At 43.2% G+C, this 26,050-nt stretch overlaps 1 protein-coding gene across 3 annotated transcripts in view; it reads right to left on the reverse strand.

The window, feature by feature from the left end:
• Positions 1-26,050, reverse strand: part of LOC119977083 (GRIP and coiled-coil domain-containing protein 2) — a 93,927-nt gene that overhangs the window by 55,112 nt on the left and 12,765 nt on the right. For all 3 annotated transcript variants that reach the window (XM_038817662.1, XM_038817663.1, XM_038817664.1), the window contains exons 6-12: positions 21,793-24,282; positions 15,679-15,751; positions 9,366-9,466; positions 9,175-9,273; positions 7,207-7,326; positions 3,187-3,351; positions 2,950-3,054 (exon numbers count right to left, since the gene is read on the reverse strand). In XM_038817662.1, coding sequence (XP_038673590.1) covers positions 2,950-3,054; positions 3,187-3,351; positions 7,207-7,326; positions 9,175-9,273; positions 9,366-9,466; positions 15,679-15,751; positions 21,793-24,282 — 3,153 coding nt within the window. The remainder of the gene's footprint in view (positions 1-2,949; positions 3,055-3,186; positions 3,352-7,206; positions 7,327-9,174; positions 9,274-9,365; positions 9,467-15,678; positions 15,752-21,792; positions 24,283-26,050) is intronic.

Consider the following 26,050-nt stretch of genomic DNA (forward strand, 5'->3'; position numbering starts at 1 on the left):
GGAAGGCTGACAGCATTATCAGAGACCCCTCCCACTCCAGCATTGCCTTCTTCCAGACCTTTCCATCGGGCAGAAGGTACAGAAGTCTGAAGACTCGCCCATCCAGACATAGGAACAGCTTCTTCCCCACAGCTACAAGACTCCTCAACGACTCCCCCTCGGACTGATCTGTTCCCTGTAAGAACACTATTCATGATGCCCTATGCTATGCTGCACTTGCTCATGTATTTGCTTTGTTTGGTCCCTTGTTCCGCACTGTAACCAATCACTGTTTGTCGATGTACCATTTGTCAATGTTCTCTGTTGATTATTCTTTTGTCTACTATGTACGTACGGCGTACGTTCCCTCGGCCGCAGAAAAATACTTTTCACTGTACTTCGGTACATGGGACAATAAATCAAATCACAAATCAAAATCAAAGGCTAACACTCCAGTGCAGTACTGAGGGAGCACTGTTGGAGGTCTTTCAGATGAGACGTTGAACCAAGAACCCATTTAGACATAAAAGATTCCATAGCCATAATTCAAAGAGGACCAGGGAAGCTGCCTTTGTTGCCTGTCCGATATTTATCCCTCGATTAATTTCACAAAAACAGACTGCCTAGTCAGTACAACATTGCTGTTTGTGGGAGCTTGTTATATACAAATATACTACCCTTTTTCCTAGAACAGTGATGCACACAGTGGGGGTGATTTTGAACCCGCTCTCTCCGTCCATGAGAAACTCAGCGAGTGCTCAAAAGCCAGAGAGAATCAAAAAACTGGATTCTCTCTGGCGTGATATTGGAATTCCCCTCCCGCTTCACTGTCAAAAGGGGTGGTACCAGGGGATTGGAGAGTGGCGAATGTCGTGCCCCTGTTCAAAAAAGGGAATAGGGATAACCCTGGGAATTACAGGCCAGTTAGTCTTACTTCGGTGGTAGGCAAAATAATGGAAAGGGTACGGAGGCACAGGATTTCTGAGCATCTGGAAAGACACTGCTTGATTAGGGACAGTCAGCACAGACTTGTGAGGGGTAGGTCTTGCCTCACAAGTCTTACTGAATTCTTTGAGGAGGTGACCAAGCACGAGGATGAAGGTAAAGCAGTGGATGTAGTGTACATGGATTTTAGTAAGGCATTTGATAAGGTTCCCTATGGTAGCTTATGCAGAAAGTATGGAGGCATGGGATAGTGGGGAATTTGGCCAGTTGGGTAACAAACTGGCTAACTGATAGAAGTCAGAGAGTGGTGGTGGATGGCAAATATTCAGCCTGGAGCCCAGTTACCAGTGGCGTACCGCAGGGATCAGTTCTGGGTCTTCTGCTGTTTGTGATTTTAATTAATGACTTGGATGAGGGAGTTGAAAGGTTGGTCAGTAAATTTGCAGATGACACGAAGATTGGTGGAGTTGTGGATAGTGAGGAGGGCGGTTGTTGGCTGCAAAGAGACATAGCTAGGATGCAGAACTGGGCTGAGAAGTGGCAGATGGAGTTTATCCCTGAAAAGTGTGAGGTTGTCCATTTTGGAAGGACAAATATGAATGCGGAATACAGGGTTAACGGTAGGGTTCTTGGCAATGTGGAGGAGCAGAGAGATCTTGGGGTCGATGTTCATAGATCTTTGAAAGTGGCCACTCAAGTGGATAGAGCTGAGCAGAAGGCCTATGGTGTGCTAGCGTTCATTAGCAGAGGGATTGAATTTAAGAGCCGTGAGGTGATGATGCAGCTGTACAAAACCTTGGTACGGCCACATTTGGAGTACTGTGTGCAGTTCTGGTTGCCTCATTTTAGGAAGGATGTGGAAGTTTTGGAAAAGTTGCGAAAGAGATTTACCAGGATGTTGCCTGGAATGGAGAGTAGGTCATACGAGGAAAGGTTGAGGGTGCTCAGCCTTTTCTCATTAGAACGGAGAAGGATGAGGGGCAACTTGATCGAGGTTTATAAGATGATCAGGGGAATAGATAGAGTAGACAGTCAGAGACTTTTCCCCCGGGTGGAACAAACCATTACAAGGGGACATAAATTTAAGGTGAATGGTGGAAGATATAGGGGAGATGTCAGAGGCAGGTTCTTTACCCAGAGAGTAGTGGGGCCATGGAATGCACTACTTGTGGAAGTAGTTGAGTCGGAAACATTAGGGACCTTCAAGCGGCTATTGGATAGGTACATGGATTATGGTAGAATGCTGGGGCGTAGATTGATTTGTTCTTAATCAAGGACAAATTTTCATCACAACATGTGGGCCGAAGGGCCTGTTCTCTGCTGTATTTTCTATGTTCTATGTGGTTCCGTGTTGTCCCAAAAATTGGGTTCTAAACCTTTCGAGCAAGTCTCAGGATCACCCCGCTACAGCAGGAGACCAAACTAAGTCAGATTGCAGGTCCAGTAGGTTGAGCTTCTAACATTGGCTGAGCTTTGCTGTGGTTTAGATCAAAGTTTATGTGTAATCAAATCAGTTCCAGTTCTAACTCTTCACTCCAGCTCAGCCAAATTAAGTTTTTATGGTAAACACTTGGGAGGGATGCACTTCAGTCATTGTCTGCTCTAAAACTATTGTTCACCCACTCTTGGTTGAAATAAAAAGAAAAATTACTGGAGATGTGTGCTGTAAATCTGAAATAAAAGGAGAAAATGCTAAAACCCAGGCAGCATCTGCAGAGAAAGGAAAAATGTTCATATTTCAGATCAGAAGACCTGATTTACAAAATGTTGTGACTTTTTGGACTTTGGTTTAGAGGAGAAATCCACCTTCAACCAACTCTCACTGCCCTCCTCCCACCGCTGCCCCACACCTGTTAACATTTATATTTCTAACATGTGGGTGACAACTCGACCTATGCATTTATCCAGACATGTGTAAAGCTCACTTCCAAACAAAACTAAACTCTAGTCAAGCAGAAGTCAAGTAATTGAAATGATGCTGTCTGCCCACTGACTGCAGTGGATGTGTTATTTGAAGTTTCCTACCTTTCTGACAAGTTCCAGTTCTTGCGCTGTTTGATGCAGCTGATGTTTCTCATTTTGAAGTTGCTTTTTAAGTTCTTCAACTTCTTTCAACAGTGCATGATTTTCCTGAAGAATACATTTGAACATACATATTGACAACTTGGGGCGAAAAAGTAAATCCTTGTGAAAATGACTTGGACAATTCCATACAATGCTTCTAAAAACATAAGGCATATGTCGAGATGATGTTTCCATTACCTTGGATGCCTGCTCCTTAAGATGCTTTAACACCTCAAGCTCCTTTTCGACAGCTACCTTGGCTTTCTCAGATTCTAATATTTTTGTTTCCAGTTGTCTGGCATTTGATTGCAAAGTTCCCAAATGAGCAACCATATCTTCCTTATCTGAAGCCAACTGTTTGTGCTGAATAGAAGGCATTAGAAAGATAACATTTGATTAATTCAGAAATAAGACAGCAGCTAATTTGTCTAACTTGTAGCCAGAAGTGTCTTTTGTAGTTTATTTATGCATTGTATCAAATCAGGAAGTATTAAATTAATTATACCTTTCTATTGTTGTCCCTACTGCAACTGTTTACTGCAAATAAACGTCTTGTTCAGATAAATTCCCCCTCCCAAATGTTGAGTAAATAGAATTTTTAAAACATCTATATATTCTACCAAGGCTGCAGGAGAGATAGATTAATGGGTCTTTTGGAAGAATTAGAATGGGTTAAGCAACCTTTCTGATCTGGAATGATCTGGAGCTGGATTACATAGCCTCAAACATCATTCAAGATGGACTGTTCATTTTTTGCTTCTCTTACCCACATAGTGCCACAGCATTTAGATCAGGGGTGGGCAAACTTTTCCGTGCAAGGGCCACATTCAGAAATTCACAATTCACAAAGGGCCGCATAGTATATTAAGTAAAATAATTACTTCACCCGGTTATGATTCTGGGCGCCTCATATAGAACATAGAACAGTACAGCACAGAACAGGCCCTTCGGCCCTCGACGTTGTGCCGAGCAATGATCACCCTACTCAAGTCAACGTATCCACCCTATACCAGTAAGTAACCCAACAGCCCCCCCCCCCCATTAACCTTTAAAAAAAATTTTACAAAAAAAAAATAATAATTTTTTAAAAAAAAAATTTTTATTATTTTTTTTTTTTAATGACTTGGTGGGCCGCAGAAATACCTTTGGCGGGCCGCATGCGGCCCGCGGGCCGTAGTTTGCCCACCCCTGATTTAGATACTGATATCAATTGCAGTGATAGAGGAAATTGTTCAAACAAAGATGAAACAAGATTTGTTGTATGGCAGGATATACCTCTTTTTCCAGCAGCCTAGAAAATCCTAGGAATGGGCAGTACACTACTACAATGTGTGAGAATCCAAGAAAAAAAGGTTGTTTCTCTCATTAACATTTCTAACTTTCTAAATTACTGCACCTTAAAATTAAAGAATAACAATAAATATTATCTATGATTTATTTCACTGCACGAAATGTGCAGTTGCCTGACATAGCACATGCATCTTAAAGAAGAAAGAATGTCGGAGTGCTTTTCACTATACAAAATTCAGGAAGGTTGATCTGCACATCGTACTTCCAGTGGGTAAGAGAATCCATCTTCACTAAAATTTGGAGGTCATATAATCCTGAAGATTGTTCCAGATAGATCACTTTGTCCACCTTAATTGATCCATTCTGACAGACCCATTAAACTCTCTCTCCTGCATCCATGAAATACCGATACATTTTGGGCGGAATTCTCCACTCCCGGGAAAAATCGCGAGGGCCGTCGTGAACTCGGCCGAGTTTCACGATGGCCTCGGAGACCGCTCCACGCCCCCTATTCTCCCCTCCCGGCAGCGCTCCGTAACTCTCGGCCGCCGGGCGGCTCGCCGAGAGTGACGCGACGGCGGCGCCTATGTGACGTCAGCCGCGCATGCGCAGGTTGGCCGGCTCCAACCCACGCATGCGTGGCTGACATCACGACGGCTGACAGCTCGAACCCGCGCATGCACGGTGGCCGTCATCACACTGTGCTGCCAAGATCCAACCTCCATAAATTGTCCAGAACTCCCTGGTTTACACCGTATATATATTTGCACTGAAGATATAAATCTTTATTAAGTTCCTCCGCAATTTCTCGCTATCTTATTCCACTCTGCCACTGCAACCTCTCACTCCCTACATCACGGCCTATGCCCTCCTTTCCTGTGCACCCTCTAATTTCTCTGTTCTGCTACTTCTGATCTGATGTGTCTTTCAACAATCTTAGTTTCATTATTTCTAACTCTTTGCCTAAATACTTTCCCCCTGCCACTTCTTCCCCCACCTCCCACGCTTGAAAAATCCGAGCATGTCAATCATACTTTGATATCTTTCTTAACTTATATGTTATATAAGGATGTGGATGCTTTGGAGAGGGTGCAGAGGAGGTTCACCAGGATGTTGCCTGGTTATGGAGGGTGCTAGCTATGAAGAAAGGTTGAGTAGATTAGGATTGTTTTCATTGGAAAGACGGAGGTTGAGGGGGGACCTGATTGAGGTCTACAAAATTATGAGAGGTATGGACAGGGTGGATAGCAACAAGCTTTTTCCAAGAGTGGGGGTGTCAGTTACAAGGGGTCACGATTTCAAGGTGAGAGGGGGAAAGTTTAAGGGAGATGTGCGTGGAAAGTTTTTAACGCAGAGGGTGGTGGGTGCCTGGAACGCATTACCAGCGGAGGTGGTAGAGGTGGACACGATAGCATCATTTAAGAGGCATCTAGACAGGTATATGAATGGGCGGGAACAGAGGGAAGTAGACCTTGGAAAATAGGAGACAGGTTTAGATAAAAGATCTGGATCGGCGCAGGCTGGGAGGGCCGAAGGGCCTGTTCCTGTGCTGTAATTTTCTTTGTTCTATATTGGTGCACATCCTCTGTTTTTATCTTTGTAAAAGCAACATCGCTTTTTTTCTATATGTTAAGGGGCTACAGAAATGTACATTATTGCTCTATCACCACTACTGACTAGATTGTACAAGATCTTGGGCACAATTTAACTATAAGGGAACAAAGTCCCATAGCAAGCACGTTTAATAATAATAACCATTATTAGTGTCACAAATAGGCTTATATTAACACTGCAATGAAGTTACTGTGAAAATCCCCCAGTCGCCACACTCTGATCGGGTAAGCCGAGGGAGAATTCCGAATGTCCAATTCATCTAACAAGCACATCTTGTAAGACCTGTGGGAGGAAACCAGAGCACCTGGAAGAAACCCACGCAAACACAGGGAGAACGTGCAGACTCCTCACAGATGGTGACCCAAGCCGGGAATCGAACCTGAAACCCTGGCACTGTGAAACAACAGTGTTAGCCCCTGTGCCACCATGTCTCCTGCGACATGTTTCCCAGAGCTCGCAGCAGCTACAAAAACATGGCTACAGAACACCATTCGCGTTAGACAGGGGCCCTCAGAGGGGAATGGGTTGCCGTGGCTAGACATAGCCTCGTTTGTGCACTGAGGAGCTCTGGTCGCAGCGAGAGATCAGGACGGCATTTTAAAAATGGTGTCCTGATCTCCAAGGACTCTGACACAACCCCCAACGTACTATGGGAGGATCTCCCCCCCCCAACACCCGCGCAGAGCTTCCTCGGCCCGATCACTGGCACACAAAAATGCCAGCTTGGCAATGCCAACCTGACACCCTGGCAGTGTCAACCTGGCAGTGCCCCTGCCGATTATCAGTGCCAGGGTGCCCAGCTGGCACCAGCAGTGCCAGGGTACCACCCTGCTGAAACGGCATGCACCTGGGGGCCTCCGAACGCCTGAAGACCAGGACTGAACGACGCTCACCCGAGGTCTCCGAGGCGAAGGAGATTGATCCCATGCCTCAGGTACCTTAGGAATCTGCACAAAGTGAGACTAGCTATTTGTCTTTAATATGCAGATTTGCGAAAAAGTGATTCCGCCCACAATGGGTGGGATTTACATCGCAATGTCTTGTGAGATAGTGCTAAATCATGCGAGGCATGTGAGCCAGGTAGATCCCGGGAGCAAGGTCGCCCGGCTTCTATCAGCCACGCTACGCCGTGGCAAACTGCTTTTCGGGTTCAGCGTGGCCATTCGAATGCGCCTCTTGTTATTGTTTCACAGCAGTTCTTTGAATTTCATAATCATGTGGTTGAAATAAATGAAGGTGCATTGTGAACGTCTATATTTTACCAATGAAAAAATGTTGCTCAGTAGGCAGCAGCACAGGAAAACAGCATCACACCTGTTGAACACATCCATGTAGGTGTTGTGTAAGCTCTTCCACCTGACGTTCACAGTTATTTGCTCGCTCCTTTTCTATATCCAGTTTCTCTCCTTGTTTCTCATATTCTAGCAAAAGGTTCTGAGCCAAAGAAACATTATCTTTAATAAACTGCAGCATTTGAAGAGGTTAAAGTTACTCTGTACTATAAACATTATTTTTTTGTCAATTTAGTTGTCTGTTATTTTAAACAGCAAATACTTTACTAAGCTTTGCTGCTGAGTAGCTGAGTCATAGAGACAAGGCTCGAAACTGGTCTGACTTAGCAGTTCCTATTGGAGCAGTGGTAAGAGTGTCTCAGGGTCGTGTGTTGGGAAAATAAATACAAATAAAACTAAAATGAAAAATCAGGCAAACCTTCCGACTTTGATTTCTATTCAGTTGGATGCACATTTGTAGGCGTTGTTGAGGACAGAATATTTCTGGCTGCTCCTGACCCCAGGTAGGCTGCCATTCAAAGTTTATGCATGGCTAATTACCATGTAGGTGAGGCACCAGACTAACTGGCATGTGTGGGATCGTGGCTCAGTAAAGAGTTAACAATTAAAACATTTTTGGAGAAGATTAGTGAAAACAAAAAGTAAAATAGCAAGCACTATTTCTTTACATGGAGAAGGTACCTTTCGAAGTAGTGCAAAGCTGAGACTGTGTTACCATGTGCAAGCCTCAACACACTTGTGATACTTTAAGTATCTCATACCCTGAACAATGTATGCTAGAAAACATGCAATTAATCATCAGCAAGGAATATGTTTCAGGGTGAAACTGACATTCGGAGCAATATAAGCAATATAAATTTAAATTGAAATAAATGAAGGTGTATTGTGAATGTCTATATTTTACCAATGAAAAATTGTTGCTCAGTAGGCAATTTAAAATTGGCCATCCCAGTGAAATGTCTTGGAATGATGACTATCTTTATACCCAGTGAATCTTCCAAATTTCTTCAATTATTATAATACTTATCCTTCCAACAATTATAGCAGCTGATGAGATTATGGCTAACTTGGTATTTTTGGATCCATTGCTAATACAGTAAATAACAGCTATCCAGCAGTGATTAGAAGTAGGAAATTTACAGTGGGGCTCAAATCACTATCATTGGTGAGATAAAAGCTGCCGTGAGCTGTAACTTTAAATCTTGGAGGAGAAATTACTTAAATAAATTATGCCCTTTTATTAATTGTCGTAACGGAATTGGTAGGGGTGCTTTTTTAATTCTCATTCTTTTAGACAGCGCATGCCATGGGAATTTTAACAATCTCAATTAATCAGTTTTCAAATTTAAATAATTGATCCAGATCAGAAGCAATTGGAGAACCCTACTCAGTATGTCTTCTCAGTTGAACTACTACCTGTGCTTACTCCTTTTGAGTAAATTCCATAACCATCTCTAAGTTGTACTTTATGTGCTTCCCTAAGCTTACATAACAGCAACTCATGGGGAGGCAGTGGTGTAATGGTGTTGTCACGGGACCAATAATCCATGAGACCCAGGGCAATACTCAGGGGACCCGGGTTTGAATCCCACCAGGACAGATGGTGGAATTTGAATTCAATAAAAAAAATGTGGAATTTAAAAAAGGTCTAATACAGACCATGAAACCATTGTCGATTGTTGTAAAAACCCATCTGGTTCACTAATGTCCTTTAGGGGAGGAAATCTACCAAATCTTCTGGCCTACACTTGACTCCAGACCCACAGCAATGTGGTTGACTCTTAAAATGCCCCCAGGATAGACAATAAATGCTGGTCCAGCCAGCGACGCCCATATCTCATGAACACATTTTTTTTTTTTTAAATGTGGAAATGTATTAAAGGCTTTCTGAATGCCACTCTCTCAAAAAGGAAATGCAGTTAGAGACAAACAGACTCGCTCTGTCACTTGCCATTTTCCCACCCACAATTTTAAGTAATTAATCACGTACCTTGTAGCTTTCTGCTCCTTGCATAATGTCTTTTACGGAAGAAGACAACCTGTCTCGCTCTGATTTCACAATCTCTATTTCTTCTGTTAACTGTAGAACCTAATTGAAAATAGACATCCCTTTATATAAAAAGCATACTGTGCAGACACTAATTTTAAATGGAAACAGAAAATTTGGACTGGATACTTTACCTGTTTTTTACTTATATCAAGTTCTTTTTTAGCTTTCACAGCGACAGCTTTAATCTTGTTTATTCGGTTTTCTTTGTCATTGTTTACTTTTTCCAGAGCAACTGTTTAAGATTAAAGCATTACAAATAAGCCAATTACAATTTTTTTTTGAGTTCTATTTTGTTACCATTACTCTTAGAAAATCACTTTCACGGGTTTCTCAAATCAAAGTAAATATTGCTGCAGGTCAAGAGTTTGCTTTTGGGCCACACAGAGAGGTCATAAATGGAGTGCAAAGTAAAGAGAGTGTAAGAGTTGGGAGTTTGACAAGTGGGGAATTTGGTTCAAAGAGTGAAGGGGGTATTTTTTTTTGCCTCCAATGCTTGCAATTTAAACTTGAAGCTGTATGTAAACATTTTGTCTAGAGTTTTAATGCTTAGTGGAAGTAAGTGTATAGTTAAAAAACATTAACTAAAAATAATAAATCTAGACCGAGATATGGCAGTGCAGATTGCATGTCTAGACTGTAGTATGTGGGTGTTTTCAGGCAGTGAAATTGTTCAAAGTGAACATGACCGCAGTAGATGTCTCTATCTCAAATCTCTGGCTCAGAAGCACTGAATTGGAGTGTGTACTCTGAGGCAGTCTGACACAAGGGAGGGGAAAAGTATCTGGAAAGCGTGTTCTCGACATTGGTCACAACTTGTAGAGGGGTGCAGGTTCAAAGCAGGGTTCGTATGATCTATATTGTACAAAAAAGGCTGAGGTAAAGAATGTGGATTGGCAAAAATGGATTTGGTCCAACAGGTATAATTTATTTTCCACCTGTGATGTTAAGGATGAAGGCTGTCAAAAAGACAATCAGAATGTTGACCATGATAAAGACACAAACACAGAGAGAACATAAGAATTAGGAGAGTAGGCAATTCAGCCCCTTAAGCCTGCTCGGCCATTCAATACAATCATGGCTGATCGCCTCTTGGCCTCAACTCTACTTTCCTGCCCGTTTTCCATAACCCTTCAACCCATTATTAATTAAAACTCTGTCCATCTCCTCCTTAAATTTACTCGTGTCCCGCCATTCACCGTACTCTGGGGTAGTGAATTTCACAGATTCACGGTCCTTTGAGAGAAGTAATTTCTCCCCATCATGGTTTTAAATCTGCCAATCCTCAACCAAAAACTAGATTGCCCCACATGAGGAAGCATCCGCTCTACATCTACTTTGTAACTACCTTTTATCATCCGATATCTCTATTACATCTCCTCTCATTCTTCTAAACTCAAGAGAGTATAGGCCTAAACTGCTCAATCTCTCTTCTCAAGATAAGAGAGCATTGTAGATAGAAGCAGAAAATTACAAAGAGGTATGAACTGAAAGGATTAAACTGTGGCAAATGGATTGCAATGTACACAAATGTGAGGTCATCCAGCTTGGGCCCAAAAAGGATAGAACAGAGTACTTTCTGTAAGGTAAAAGCTAGAAACAGTGGGAGACCTGGAGATCAATGTACAGAAATTAGTGTCAGCCATGTCACCTCTTAAGTCGCAAGGTTCTGGGTTCAAGTCCCACTCCAGAGTTTGAGCACTATAAACAAGGCTCACACTCCGATACAGTACAGGAGTATTGCAATATTGGAGATGCCACCTTCTGGATGCGATGTTAAACTGATGCTGCATCTGCATGTTTCATTGGATGCAAAAATATATCACAGTCCAATTTTGAAAGACAAGTGAGATACATCTGTTGTCCTTCGGCCAGAATCAACTTGCCAACCAATCAACACTCTTTTCTCCCGTAGTATAAATTGTTGTGATCATTTGAAATTTGGCAGTCTTGTGTTTCAACTGATGAGGTAAAAGAAAAAGCTTCGGCAACATATCTCGCCTTTCAGCAATATTTAACCAAAGATATTGGGCGCGATTCTCCGCCCCCCACGCCAGGTGGGAGAATAGCGGGAGGGCCTCCCGACATTTTTCACGCCCTCCCGCTATTCTCCCCCCCCCCCCCCCCCCCCCCACGCCCGAACCACACCACGGCAGTACCATGGCCGTGCCAAGGGGGCATAATAACGGACGCACTCTTTTCCCTCCGCCACCCTGCAAGATCAAGCCACCACGTCTTGCGGGGCGGCTGAGGAAAAAGACGGCAACAGCGCATGCGCGGGTTGGCGTTGGCCAACTTGCGCATGCGCGGCTGACGTCATCGACCGCGTCAGCCGGCGTGACGCTTGATGTGCGGCCTTGATGACCGTCGTCAAGGCCGCGCCACCATGACGCACGGGGCCGTGCTCCTAGCCCCGCCCGGGGGGAGAATCGGCCCCGGAAGTGGGCGTGAAGGCTGCCGTTGGTCAGCCTTTACGATTCTCCACATTTGTGGAGAATCTCGCCCATTAAGCGGGATGTGGTAAAGACAGATAAGTGGAGTTAGTTTACGGATATGGGGGGTGGGGGGCTGCAAATTTAAACTGTGCTAACTTTCAAAAATGTTTTCCTCCTCAATTTTCCAGTCAAATTAATTTGCCCATTATCAAATGTAAATTTCATTAAAAGTGGTAACCTAGTGCAGTTTTATTATTGTATATCATACAATTTTTAAAAATTGGTGCCTGGTTCATTACTTGTAAGTAATACAATGTTAAATAACTGAAAATAACTTTAAAATTTAGCCAGATTGCCATTTACTAGTTACAGAGGTCAGTTTCTCAGTAAATTAAAATATATTTGAAAGCTTTTAAAATTGATCTATTGGTGTTCTTCTGCCTAAATAAGTTCAATTCTAAGAATCTCTTTGAGGGAAAACAGGTACAATTTGTGGAAACCCGCCATGGTGGTTAACTTGGTCTGGGAGTATGGCCAAATTTGCAGAGTGTCAATGTGATGTTTCTAACCTAGTGCAATGGATTGCAGAAATTCTATTTGTGTGGAATATATAATTTGTGCTTTGAATTCCTCCATCTTAATTCCGGTCAAATTACACTAAAAGATCCATCCCATGCCAGCGGAAACTTCTGTCCAATTTGAATAGTCATAGCTTGTTAAACTTAGTAAGACTGAAATAACAAAGTTGCATTAACAGAAGGTTCACACAAGCCATTTACAAATCTCTCCACACAAACTAGATATTGTAAATTCATTAAAAAAAAAACTAATTCTCAATAAAATATATTTTAGTGACTATGATTACTTTTAGACTGCCAGAAGAGGGCACTCAGTAAAGCACACAACACCACCCCATTGTGTTAACTGAATGTTCCAGAGCTTGAGCCCAGGTAGCTGAAGGCACAACTACCAACAGTACAGTGATTAAAATCAAGAATGCTCAAAAGGTCAGAATTAGAGGCAGCACGGTTTTCTGAAGGGGAGGTTGTGTCTCACTAACTTGATAGAGTTTATAGAGGAGGTCAAAAAGATGATTGATGCAGGTATAATAGTGGATATTGTCTATATGGACTTCAGTAAGGCTTTTGACAAGGTCCCTCATGGCAGACTGGTACAAAAGGTGAAGTCACACAGGATCAAAGGTGAGCTGGCAAGATGGATACAGAACTGGCTAGGTCATAAAAGGCAGAGAGTAGCAATGGAAGGGTGCTTTTCTGATTGGAGGACTGTGACTAGTGGTGTTCTGCAGGGATCAGTGCTGGGGTCTTTGCTGTTCGTAGTATATATAAATGGTTTGAAGGAAAATGTATCTGGTCTGATTAGTAAGTTTGCGGACGACACAAAGGTTGGTGGAATTGCGGATAGCAATTAGGACTGTCAGAGGATACAGCAGGAGTTAGATTGTTTGGAGACTTGGGTGGAGAGATGGCAGAGGGAGTTTAATCTGGACAAATGTGAGGTAATGCATTTTGGAAGGTCTAATGCAGGTAGGGAATATACAGTGAATGGTAGAAGCCTCAAGAGTAATGACAGTCAGAGATATCTAGGTGTACAGGTCCACAGGTCACTGAAAGGGGTAACACAGGTGGAGAAGGTAGTCAAGAGGGCATATGGCATGCTTGCCTTCATTGGCCGGGGCATGGAGTATAAAAATTGGCAAGTCATGTTGCAGCTGTATAGAACCTCAGTTAGGCCACACTTGGAATATAGTGTTCAATTCTAGTTGCCACACTACCAGAAGGATGTGGATGCTATAGAGAAGGTGCAGAAGAGATTTACCAGGATGTTGCCTGGTACGGAGGGCATTAGCTATGAAGAGAGGTTGAATAAACTTGGTTTGATCTCACTGGAACGACGGAGATTGAGGGGCAACCTGATAGAGGTCTGCAAAATTATGAGGGGCACAGGCAGGGTGGATAGTCAGAGACTTTTTCCCAGGGTAGAGGGGTCAATTACGAGAGGGCATAGGTTTAAGGTGCGAGGGGCAAGGTTTAGAGGAGATGTACGAGGCAAGTTTTTTTTTTTAAACACAGGGTGTAGTGGGTGCCTGGAACTCGCTACCAGAGGTGGTGGTGGAAGCAGGGACGATAGTGACATTTAAGGGGCATCTTGACAAATACATGAATAGGATGGGAATAGAGGGATAAGGACCCCGGAAGTGTAGAAGATTTTAGTTTAGACGGGCAGCATGGTCGGCACAGGCTTGTAGGGCTGAAAGGCCTGTTCCTGTGCTGTACTTTTCTTTGTTCTTTGTAGAGAGGTGCAGATATTTCTGAAGGTGGTAGGGCTGGAGGAGATCATGGAAATAGGGATAGACCAGGATATGGAGGAATTTGAAAACAAAAAGGTGAGAATTTTTAAATTGGGGGAGTGCTTAGCCAGGAGCCTGGGCAGGTCGGCGAGCACAGGGACAAATGAATGAACAGGATTTGGTACACATTAGGACACAGGTAGCCGAAGTTTGGATTTCCCACTTTATTCGCACTGTAAAAATCCCCACAGTAATTCTTAGCTTTGACAAGCGTTTTTTGGCCCAACACATCAAAATAACAATAGATACAGAAAATATGATTCTGATTACGTCAAGGAGTGCATGGATGCCATTCCATTCTCCCAGATTCCTCCATTGCACCTATCTTCAAATGAAAAATCCTGTCCAGTGTAGTTGACAGGGTCCTCTACCACGCCCAATCCATTTTGTGCACTTCTGCACACATTCTTTCATATTTCTTCCATCCCACTATAGCGTATAGGAGCAAGAGAAGGCCATTCAGGCTACCGGGCATGCTCCAATATTCAATATGGAATAAGGAATCCACTTCAATGCCTTGTTCCTCACACTATCCCCATATATCTTTATATTAGTGGTATTTAAGAAATCTGCCAGTATCTGCTTTAGACATACACAACAATTGAGCTTCCACAGCCTTCTGGGGTAGAGAATTCCAAAGATTCACAATCCTCTGAGTGAAAGTATTTCTCCTCATGTCAGTCTTAAATGGCTTCCTCCTTATTTTGAAATTGTGTCCCCTGGTTCTAGACTCCCCAATCTGGGAAAATATCTTCCTTGCATCTACCCTGTCTATCCCTTTAAGTATTTTGTAGAATTTCTTTCAAATTCTGTGGATACAGGTCCACTTTTCACAATCTCTCTTCATTGGATAGTCCTACCACCCTGGGAACAAGTCTGGTTAATCTTGATTGGACACCCACTGAGGCAATATTTTTTGTAAAAATCCCTCATAACTATAAGTGTCACAATTAAAAGACAAACATGAAACCAAAGGGGTTGTATCATAGAACAGTACAGCACAGAACAGGCCTTTCGGCCCTCGATGTTGTGCCGAGCAATGATCACCCTAATTAAACCCACGTAACCCAACAATCCCCCCATTAACCTTACACTACGGGCAATTTAGCATGGCCAATCCACCTAACCCGCACATCTTTGGACTGTGGGAGGAAACCGGAGCACCCGGAGGAAACCCACGCACACACGGGGAGGACGTGCAGACTCCACACAGACAGTAACCCAGCCGGGAATCGAACCTGGGACCCTGGAGCTGTGAAGCATTGATGCTAACCACCATGCTACCGTGAGGCCCCAAATGGAACATAGCACAGGAAACTGCTAAATACTATGTTTTATTTGCTCATGAAAAATCCTTAAATCTACTTGTTTTTTTTTCAATTAAAGTTTCTTCCAAAGTAAAAGTGCATAAAAGGATAAATTGCACTACTCTAACAAGATTAGACATATTGGACACAGAGTGCGGTTTATTACAGTTAGATCAGTTCACCATGGCTCAACGTCACAGAGTAAAGTTGCAGGACAACTGAACAGCCAAATTTAGCTGTTAATGGGGAAAAATATTAAATTCCCATGATACAATATTGAAACCTTACACTTTAAATGTCAATGCAAGTTCTATGAACCAAGAGGAAACCATACCTATTTTTTGATTCAGTTCTACAATAGTGCTTTGTAAGCTATTTTCCTCATTGGATGTTTCTTGCATCAAATCCTGTATTAAATACAAGAAAACAAAGCTTATCCCCATTCTTTAGCTGTTTCATAGTTCAGTATTAAAACATTATGAAATTTCCTGAACAAGCAAAATATCAGTGCAATTATCCATCAAACGGCAAGATGCTAACTATTTTCCTCTATAAGATATAACATTTACTACTCAATATTCAATTTCAAATGTGAAAAAAAATGATTATTCAAGTGTAGACCAACAACAGCTTCAAAATGTCATTTGGTTGAAGTGAAAGAAAACTAACTTTATTCCACATTAAATTAATATAGCAAGGCCAATTCCTTATTTAAATATAGATCAAAACAAATTGCATTTAACAGCAAATTTATTTGTAAATGTTTTTGTCCGGTAGTTGCAGGCAGACTCAGATTCTTAGCAAGTCAGACTCAGATTCAAAGTTTCCAAACAGACGGCATTTTTCATCTTTGGAGAAATTCAATTAATTGATAAAGTTAATCTGATACACTGACATGACTTGGGGGTGGCAGTAGGTGGGCAAAGGCTTAAATAAAATAAAAAATCATAACAATGCAAACAAACAATGAGCGACAAAGGGTTTTGAATCTGAAATGAATCATTTAAATTCTATCAAAATTCCTTTTACCGTCTAAGTTATTAAATAAAGGAAAAAAACAAAACTTAAGAAGAAAATAGCTTCAAATCAATTTGGCTATTGTGCACAGATGGTTTACTAACATCTGCTTTCCAAACACAAAGAGAGTTACTCACAGTATGAACTAGATTTCAATGAAAATTTAAACATATGCCTCCTGCAGTTACAACATCATGGCATGACACTCTATTATATTATTGAACATACCTGAGCAAGATATCTTGCGATGTTTGAGGATGTACATATAATCATTCCAAGTTCCCAGTTAGATAACACCATAAGACATAGAAGCAGAACTTGGCCCATCGAGTCTGCTCCGCCATTCAATCATGGTTGATATTTTTCTCATCCCCATTCTCCTGCTTTCCCCCCATAATCCCTGATCCCTTATGGTAAAAAGCATTCCACACTTCCTGGATGCTCAGCTTAAACCCAGATTCTCAGGTAACAAAAAGACTTTAACATTTATAATGATAATAATAATCAGACCCCACAAATTTGTGGAGAAAGAGAAGATTCTGCATCGGCCAGGGAGAAGCGTACCTGCGAGTGGGAAGGGAACAAGGTCCGAATTTATCAGGACATCGGAGACAAGTTGGCAAAGCAGCGGGCAGTGTTCAACATGGCCAAAGTGGTGCTGTATTAGCAGCAGATCAGGTTTGGGATGCTCTACTCTGCAAAATTATAGTGATGATCGGAGGCATTATTTTGAGACCCCAGAAACGGCCGAAGAATTCATTAGGAGCATAAACTAGGGGAGAACTGAGTGGACAATGTTTGGAAACCAGGGTACTGACATTTTGTAATGGTTGGGAACATGTTCGAAGCGGAGGTGGGGATTGGGGGATTTTCGTCCCCTCTGGTTTGGAGGGGGTCCTTTTTTGGGTTTGTTGTTTACTGTCGGGATTGTAAGGAGTGAAACGTTTCTGTGGGGATGGATATTCCAACACCCCCATTCTGATTTAGGAGACTGTTTGTGTTTAGCATTTGTTTGTTTGCTTTTGGGGGAGGCAGCCTGGGATTCAGGAGAAGTTGTTTGATTCGGTTGGGGGTGTCAACAGGGAGCCTTGTTCCTTGAGCTGAGGAGTAGGGGGAGGGATAACTTTGGGAAGGAGCTGCCACGCTAGCAATTGATGCTAGTGAACGGACGCGAGTTGGTGGGGGAGATGGCTGAGAGGGGTGGCCGAGAGAGGGAGAGGGGGGGGGGGGGGGGGGGGGGGGGGGGGGGATTGTTGCAACGTGGCAGGGGGTGAGAGATGACATGGTCAGGGGTGGAGAAGGGAACTATCTGGGAGGGACTAGGTAAAGGGCGGCTTTTAATGAGCAAGCAAATGGGATTTGACAGTGCGAAGAAGGTGAGGGATCCAGGTGGGAGATATGTGATTGTGAGTGGGGTATTGGAAGGGGCACCGGTAATGTTGGTAAATGTGCATGCCCCAAATTGGGATGATGTGGGTTTTATGAGGGGATTGCTGACAGCGACCCCGGATTTGGCCACGCACTAGTTGATCATGGATGGAGACTTTAAGTGTAGAGCCGAGGGTGGATAGGTCGAGCCTAGATCGATGGATAGGCTATGAAAGGCAAGGGATCTGGACGGGGGTTATGGAGAGGATAGTATGGTGGATCCATGGCGCTTTCAGAACCCTGAGGGGAGGGAGTATTCCTTCTTTTCACAAGTCTAAATGGTGTATTCGGGGATTGATTACTCTCTCGTGAGTCGGGGGATTTTGGTTGGGGTGGAGGGGGGCAGAGTTTGCGGGGATAGGTATCGAGGACTCCGCAGGCTGGAGATTTGGTTTAGATCGGGCGAGAGCAGAGGCCAGGGTGGAGGTTTGATTTGGGTTGTTGGCGGATGGAGGTTTTTGTGATAAGGTGCGGGGGGCAATTAAGTAGTATGTGGAGTTGAAGCAGAATGGGGAGGTATCGGCAGCCATTTTTGGGAAGCACTGAAGGCAGTGGTCCAGGGGAAATTATTTTGTTTACAGGTCGTGCGGCTCGGGAAAGGAGGGAGGAACATGACCGTCTCGTGAGTGAGATAGTGGAGATTGACAGGGAGTATTTGAGGGTGCCCACCGTAGAGGGATTAGCCAGGAGTAAAAAGTTGCAGGGGCAATTTGACAGGCTGACAACGGGGAGGGCGGTAGGGCAACTGCGTAGGGCAAGAAAGGTGCAATATGATTATGGGGAGAAGGTTAGCCGCATGCTGGCGCACCAGCTGCAATGGTAGGCCACATCCAGGGAAATATTTCAGATACGGACTGGGGCAGGAGATGTGGTGTCGGAGTTGGGGAAATAAAACAAGGCGTTTACGGAATACTACCAGGGACTGTACAAGGTGGACCCAGGCCCGGGGTGGCGTGGGAAACATGGCGCGGTTTCTGGAAGAGCTGAATTTCCCCAGGTGGAAGAAGAAAAGAGGCAGGCGTTGGAGGACCACTGGGTCTGAGGGAGGTGCTGGATAGTATCAGGAGTATGAAGTCGGGGAAGGCCCCAGGGCTAGATGGGTACCCGGCCGAAATTTAAGGAATTTGCGATGGACCTGCCACCTCATCTGTTGGGGGCGTTTAATGAAGCACTGGAGATTGGGGAGTTGCCGGATAAGGTGACACAGGCAGTAATCACGCTAATCCCAAAAAAGAGGGAAGGACCCGGTGGAATGTGGGTCGTATAGACCAATATCACAATTGAACACGGATGTGAAAGTATTGGCTAAGTTGTTGGCGGGGAGGATGATTGTGTCCTGGGTGTGGTTGCAGAAGATCAAATAGGGCAGGCAACTCGCGAGTAATAAAAGACAATCTGTCAGGACCTCTGGTACCGGAGGTGATGGTGTTCATGGATGCCGAGAAGGCATCAGATTGGGTGGAATGGCGGCACTTGTTCGAAGTTTCGGGAAGGTTTGGCCAAGGTTTATGGCATCGGTGCAGTTGCTACATGTGGCACCAAAGGCGAGTGAAAGGACAAATAATATGAGTTTGCAGAGCTTTGACTTACACAGGGGTATGAGGCAGGGGTGGGTGCCCACTGTTGCCGTTATTGTTTGCACTGGTGTTAGAGCCTTTGGCGATGGCTCTCAGGGGGTCGGCAGAGTGGCAAGGGATTATGAGGGGACAGAGGGAGCATCAGATGTCGCTCTATGCCGATGACCTTTTGCTATATATTTCCGATCCGCTGGAGAGTATGGGAATGATAATGGGCCTGCTGGGGACGTTTGGAGGGTTCTCGGGGTATAAACTGAATGTAGGGAAAAGCGAGGTTTTCCGAGTAAATGAGCTGGTCGATGGGCAAATTCAAGGATGATGCCATTTACGGTAGCTTGGGATAGGTTTAGGTATTTGGGGATTCAGGTAGCGAGGGAATGGACGGGGCTCCTTAAGTGGAACTTAACGAACATAGAACAGTACAGCACAGAACAGGCCCTTCGGCCCTCAATGTTGTGCCGAGCAATGATCACCCTACTCAAACCCACGTATCCACCCTATACCCGTAACCCCCCCCCTTAACCTTACTTTTTAGGACACTACGGGCAATTTAGCATGGCCAATCCACCTAACCCGCACATCTTTGGACTGTGGGAGGAAACCGGAGCACCCGGAGGAAACCCACGCACACACGGGGAGGACGTGCAGACTCCGCACAGACAGTGACCCAGCCGGGAATCGAACCTGGGACCCTGGAGCTGTGAAGCATTTATGCTAACCACCATGCTACCGTGCTGCCTACCGAAGCTGGTGGAGGAAGCCAGGGAGGATCTTAAGAGGCGGGATACACTGCACTTAACATTGGCGGGGAGGGTCCAAGTGGTGAAAATGAATATTCTGCCGAGGTTCTTGTTTATTTTTCAGGCTCTCCCGATCTTTATACAAAAGCCCTTTTTTCGGAAATTGGACAGGATCATTTCCGATGTTGTATGGGCGGGGAAGGTGCCGAGGGTGGGGAGGACCCTGCTATAGAGGCAGAGGCAACAGGAGGGATTAGTGTTGCCGAAACTGCTTCATTATTATTGGGCGGCAAATGTGGATAAGGTGCGGCGATTGTCGGAAGGTGAAAGGGTATAGTGGATTAGGATGGAGGAGAAATCTTGCAAGGGGTCTAGTTTGACGGCAGCATTATCAATGGCTCCGAGTAGGTATTCAGGGACCCGGTGGTGCAGTCCACGATGAAGACATGGAATCAGTTGAGGAGGCATTTTAGGGTAGAAGGGATGTTGGTGTTAACACCACTGTGCGAGAATCATTGGTTTGAGCCAGGGGAGGGATGGATAGGGTATACAGGAGGTGGAGGGAAGTGGGGCTGGCCAAGGTGACGGATCTGTATTTGGAGGAAGGGTTTGCCAGTCTGCAGGAGCTAAGGGAGAGGGTAGGGCTGTCGAGGGGCGAAGTGAGTTCAGCTATCTGGTTAGGGACTTTGCACAAAATGTCTGCAGGGAGTTCCCTCGGCTGCTGGGATACAGGTTGCTGGAGCAACTTCCAGATGTGGAAGGAGAGGGAAGAATTTGGGATATATACACACAAGTGGCTGGGGGACAGGGAGGTGAGCGGGTGGTGAAGATCATGGAGAAATGGGAAGGGGAATTGGGAGGGGAGATAAACTAGAGAGTATGGAGTGAAGCACTGCGTAGGGTAAACGGGACCTCTTCCTGTGAAAGGATGAGCCCGAGACAGTTTAGGGTGATGCACAGGGTGCATATGACTCGGGCAAGAATGAGTGGGTTCTTCCATGGGGTAGCAGATGAGTGCAAGAGGTGTGGGCAGGGGCCAGCGAATCACATGCACATGTTTTGGGGTTGCAAAAAATTGGGAGGATTCTAGGCAGGAGTGTTCGCAGTGTTAGCCAGGATAGAGGGGGAGAAAGTGGACCCGGACCCTTTGGTGGTGATATTTAGGGTTTCAGAGAAGCCGGAACTCCTGGAGAGGACGAAGGCCGATGTGTTGTGGTCTTCACCTCTCCGATTGCATGGCAGCAAATTTTACTGGCGTAATGGTCGGCATCGCCACCGGGGATAGCGGCATGGTTGGGTGACCTGTACGACTTCTGCGGTTGGAGAAGATAAAATATGAGTTAAGGGGTTCTGCAGAGGGATTTGAGAAAAGATGGGGAATGTTTGTGACAGTGTTTGAGGAGCAGGGTAGGTGGGGTGGGGAAGAGAGTGAAAAAGGATAAATTTGTACAGACTGTATTGTTGATTGCTGGGAAGTATGTTCCCTGGGCTGTTATGTGTTGTAACCTGTTTTGATACATGTTTGTAATAAAATACATTAAAAAAGTAATCTTTATTAGTGTCACAAGCAGGCTTACATTAACACTGCACTGAAGTTACTATATTAGACTATACCACACACTATTCAGACAGGTCAATTATATACTTTAGTCTCATTTAATATAGAAGTTTAATATAAATGCTCACCTTCAATTTTTGAAGCTCCTCTTTTAAATTTGATAGCTCAGACTCTTTTTCATTCAACTGGCACTTTAACTGTTCCTCTTTTTCTTCTGTTGCTTCTTTTCCAGTTTTCTCATCCTGTTCTTGCTTTTCTGTGTCCACGTTCTCAAGTTTCTCTGTAACATTCTGAATTTGAATGAGCAGATTCTCATTTTCCTGGGTGATTTTTTCACTCAGGTTCTGTAACTCTAACAAATCTCTTTGCAATCCTTCCTTATCTAATAGTGCTTCATCCAGATGCTTTTGCAAAAGAGCCCTCTCTTTTCTGAGGTCATCAATTAAACAACTGAGTTCAGCCTGTTGATCTCTATATGCAGTATTTTGTAATTCCAATTCTTGTTGCAAATGTAGTATGCGCTCATTGCACTGCATCACTGCAGATTGCTTTTCTTCCCTAATTTTTGTCACAGATTTCTCCAGTAATTGCACTGCCTCAATTATGTCCAACTCAGGACCATCGTTTGTAAAACTAAAGACTTCTTGTTCAATAATATTAATTATTGCAAGTCTAACATCACAAAGTTTCTGTTCAGCAATTTTATCTGCCAGTTGGAGATCATCTCTTTCCCGAGTCAGAATTTGTAGCTGTTTATTGAGATCTTGAAGTTTTTCTTCATTTTCGCCCAAATTTTCATTTTGTAAATTGAACATAGCTACATCTTTTTGTAAAGCTTCCTTTTCTTTTTCTAACTTTGTAATAAAGTCTTCCAGATTCTGTGTTTGGGAGTCCAAATGTTCTTTCTCAGTTATAAGAGCTCCTAGTTTGTTTTCCATATCACCTAACTTTTGGAAAGTAGACTCCTTTTCGGAAATTGCCTCTTCCAATTGACATGCAATTTCATCTAATCTTTGCTGCAATTCATATTTGCCCTTATCAAGTGCTTGGATTTGCTGTTGAAATTCTGCACATTTACCTTGTTCCACCACAAGAGATTGTTTCAAACTATTAACTAACTCTTCAGAGTCCTTCCTTGTTGTGACTAGTTCCTCTTTCTCTCTGATTAAAGTGCCCACTTGTTCATGCAAGTCATTTAAGTTTGCCTCCTTCGTCTGAATTAAAGATGTCAACTCTTGATTCTTCTCTTGAAAGTTACTTACAGTTTGCTTCAGTTCTTCAGCTTCCTCAACTTCAGCTTGCAGCCTGTTTTTAGTTTCCAGGAGGGAATCATTTTCATTAAAAATTCTTCTCAGTTTCTGCTGCAGGTCATGAATTTCATCAAATTGTTGCTTTTTCATAGCTTCAAACTCATAACTGATCTTTGAAGCAGATTCCCCTAATTCAGTCTGCAATATTTCCATTGTTTTCCGCAAGTTTTCATATTGGTACTGTATCTCCACTTTCTCCTCCAATAATGCTTCACACTGTTTATTCAGATTGTCTATTTCAAGAAGCAATTCTACTTTCTTTCTTTCAGCTGCAGTAGCTAAATTTAGCTCGAGTATTGAAATATCTTGTTCATGTTGTTCTGTGATCATCTGCATTTCACAGGAATGCTGAGCTACTGCCATTTCACAACGGTCATTCGCTAATTGAAGTTCTTCTGTCAATTTTGTAACCATATTCATAAATTCTTCTTTGGTTAGTTGAAGTTCATTTATCTTAAACTCCCAGTCTTCTCGCTCATGGAAGAACTCCTCTTTAGTGTGGTATAGTTCCGTCTCTAGTTTCTCTTTTGTTTCTTTTATGTAGGAAAGTTCATCCTGTAGCAAACTTTGCTGCAATTCTAATTTTTTCACATAATTCTCAAGATACTTCATTTGTTCACTTGATTCAGAAGCTGTTTCATTTGGGATTTCTTTTCGGACCTCATTTTGCTCTTCTATCATTTTTCTTAACTGTTGCTCCAGTCGATTCAGCTGATGTTCATAGTTGGTCCTATTAGTGATTGCCTCATTCTCAAGACTTTTTTCTTTTATTGTATGTTTTTTTGTTAAATCTTGTTCCAACTTCTTAAGTTCCTCATCGTGCACTTTGACGGCAGATTCAAACTGTTGCTTCAACGTTGTCACTTCTTCATGACGGGAGACTTGGGTTACTCGCAACTCCTGCTGAAGTTCCTTCATTTCACTTTCCATTTTCTCAACAGAATCCCCATTATTTTCTTGTAGACTTCTGATTTCTTCCTTTTGCTTCTCAGCACTAGCATCTAATTGTTTTTTCAATTGTAATATCTGATCCTCAGAGGCAATTTTAACTGCATCTAATTCTTCCCTCAGTCTCTTTGCTTCGGTTTGCTGAGCTGAGTAGATTTCAAGTTGTTGTTCAAGTTGGCCAATGTGGGCATTATGCTTCACTTTTGACGCTTGAAGCTCATTTTCTAACCTGGTTACGTCCTCAGTGTGTTTTGCACAAGCAGCTTCCATTTCCCCATACAAAGCTTCAAGTTTGTTTAAATGCTGATTTTTTAACAATTTCATCTCCTCCTGGAATTCTGTTGCTCTTGATATTGCATCCTTAAAAGTATAAAATATGTTTCAATCACAGTTTATGGAAATATGCTCTGTTCACCTCAAACAGAAGTTGTATTAATATTCATCTAAACAGTTTCAAAATATAGAAGAATATGATATTCCATAAGATTAAAGTAGAAGGCTATTTTTAATATTACACAGAAGCTACAATGATCCTCACGGGTTTGGAGCTCTTAACATACACACACTTGATTACATTGGTAACCACAGAACTGACTAACGTTAAAGTCTACAAAGTGTAACATTTTGCCACGAAATGCAAAACAAAAAGGCAATACTTTTCTCCGTCAAAGAGAAACTATGATATTTAAAAGTGGAATATTTCTGTTTTAGCAGGGATAGTCACCAACATCAGAGCATGCACAAGATGACGTTACTGAGCCAAAACAAGCTACAGCAGTATTCATCTAAACCAGTTCACTTAATGTGGTAACCACTTAGTAACAAATGCATGAAATACATGTCCCAGCATTTTCAAAGATGGACTAAAACTGTCTCTAGATCCTTTGAATGATCATTTGTCCTTTTCAGATGCATTGTGACATTTTCTAAAAGGACACAATAACAAAACTTGCGCATCAGAGACAGAAAGACAAAAAAGGATGTTACATTTTAAAAATCTACTTGTTTTTAAAAAAAATCTTGCTCGAGACAGAATTACAGTTGCATTTTTTAGGATGGGAGGTACACTGACAAACTCTCTTTGGCAGCAGTAACATAGTGGTAAAGTTACTGGAGTAACATCCAGAGGCCCGGCTAATGCTTTGGTGACACAAGTTCAAATACTACCATGGCAACTGGTGAACTTCAAATTAAATAAATAACAATTTGGAATAAAAGTCTGATCTCAGTTATGGCAACCAAGAAGCTACAAGACGGTTGTAAAAACCCACTTGGTTGACTCGTGAACCTCAGGCAAGGAAATTTGCTCTAAAGCCTGGTCTGCTTTGCACATGATTCATAGCAATATAGTAGATTCGTCATTGCCCACTGAAATGGCCGAGCCCAATCAAGCAGAAGAACAGCCAGATAGCCAAGAACCAGGGGAAAGTAGCCAAAGCATGAGAGGGAGCAATAGAACAGGAGAGGGCGGGGGTCAGCTAAATCCTTCCCCCCCCCCCACACAAACAGATGCCTACTTATGTGTGTAAATAATTTTGCCAAGTGTACAGAGTTGCTGCTGTTGAGCGGGTGCATAATACCCTACCAGTTACTTTATTTGATTTTGTATTTCTCTCGTGTTGTTACTTTTTTTTCCCCTTTGTGATTTGTGTGTGTGCGCCCTTCTCATGTCCTGTGTACATAACGGCAATATGCTTGGTTCAAAACCCAATAAAAAACATTTATAAAAAAAAAGAAATGGCCGAGCCAGTCACTCAGTTGTAGCAACACAAATACAGAAAAGTTGAAAATGAATAAAACCGAAAGGCAGCCCGGCATCAACCTAGACACCAGAAACTGCAACGGCATACCTTACCTTTTGATCATGCAAAGCCCACCTCACCAACATTTGGGCAATTGTGTCTAAATTGCAGACAGCCCACAGACAGACCATTCCTAGATATATCCTGTCCCATGGGCAGGGCAGATCCACCGGAGATGATGGCACAGTAGTTTACAATTCTCCACACTGACTCTGAACTTCATGATGTCTCATTGTACCAGGTCAATTATGGGCAAGAAAATCTCCAACTATGTACCACTCTCCGTCGGCTGATGAATCTGTACTCCTCCATGTTGAACACTACTC

This window comes from Scyliorhinus canicula, chromosome 14, assembly GCF_902713615.1.
Source record: "Scyliorhinus canicula chromosome 14, sScyCan1.1, whole genome shotgun sequence".
NCBI classification, from domain to species: Eukaryota; Metazoa; Chordata; class Chondrichthyes; order Carcharhiniformes; family Scyliorhinidae; genus Scyliorhinus; species Scyliorhinus canicula.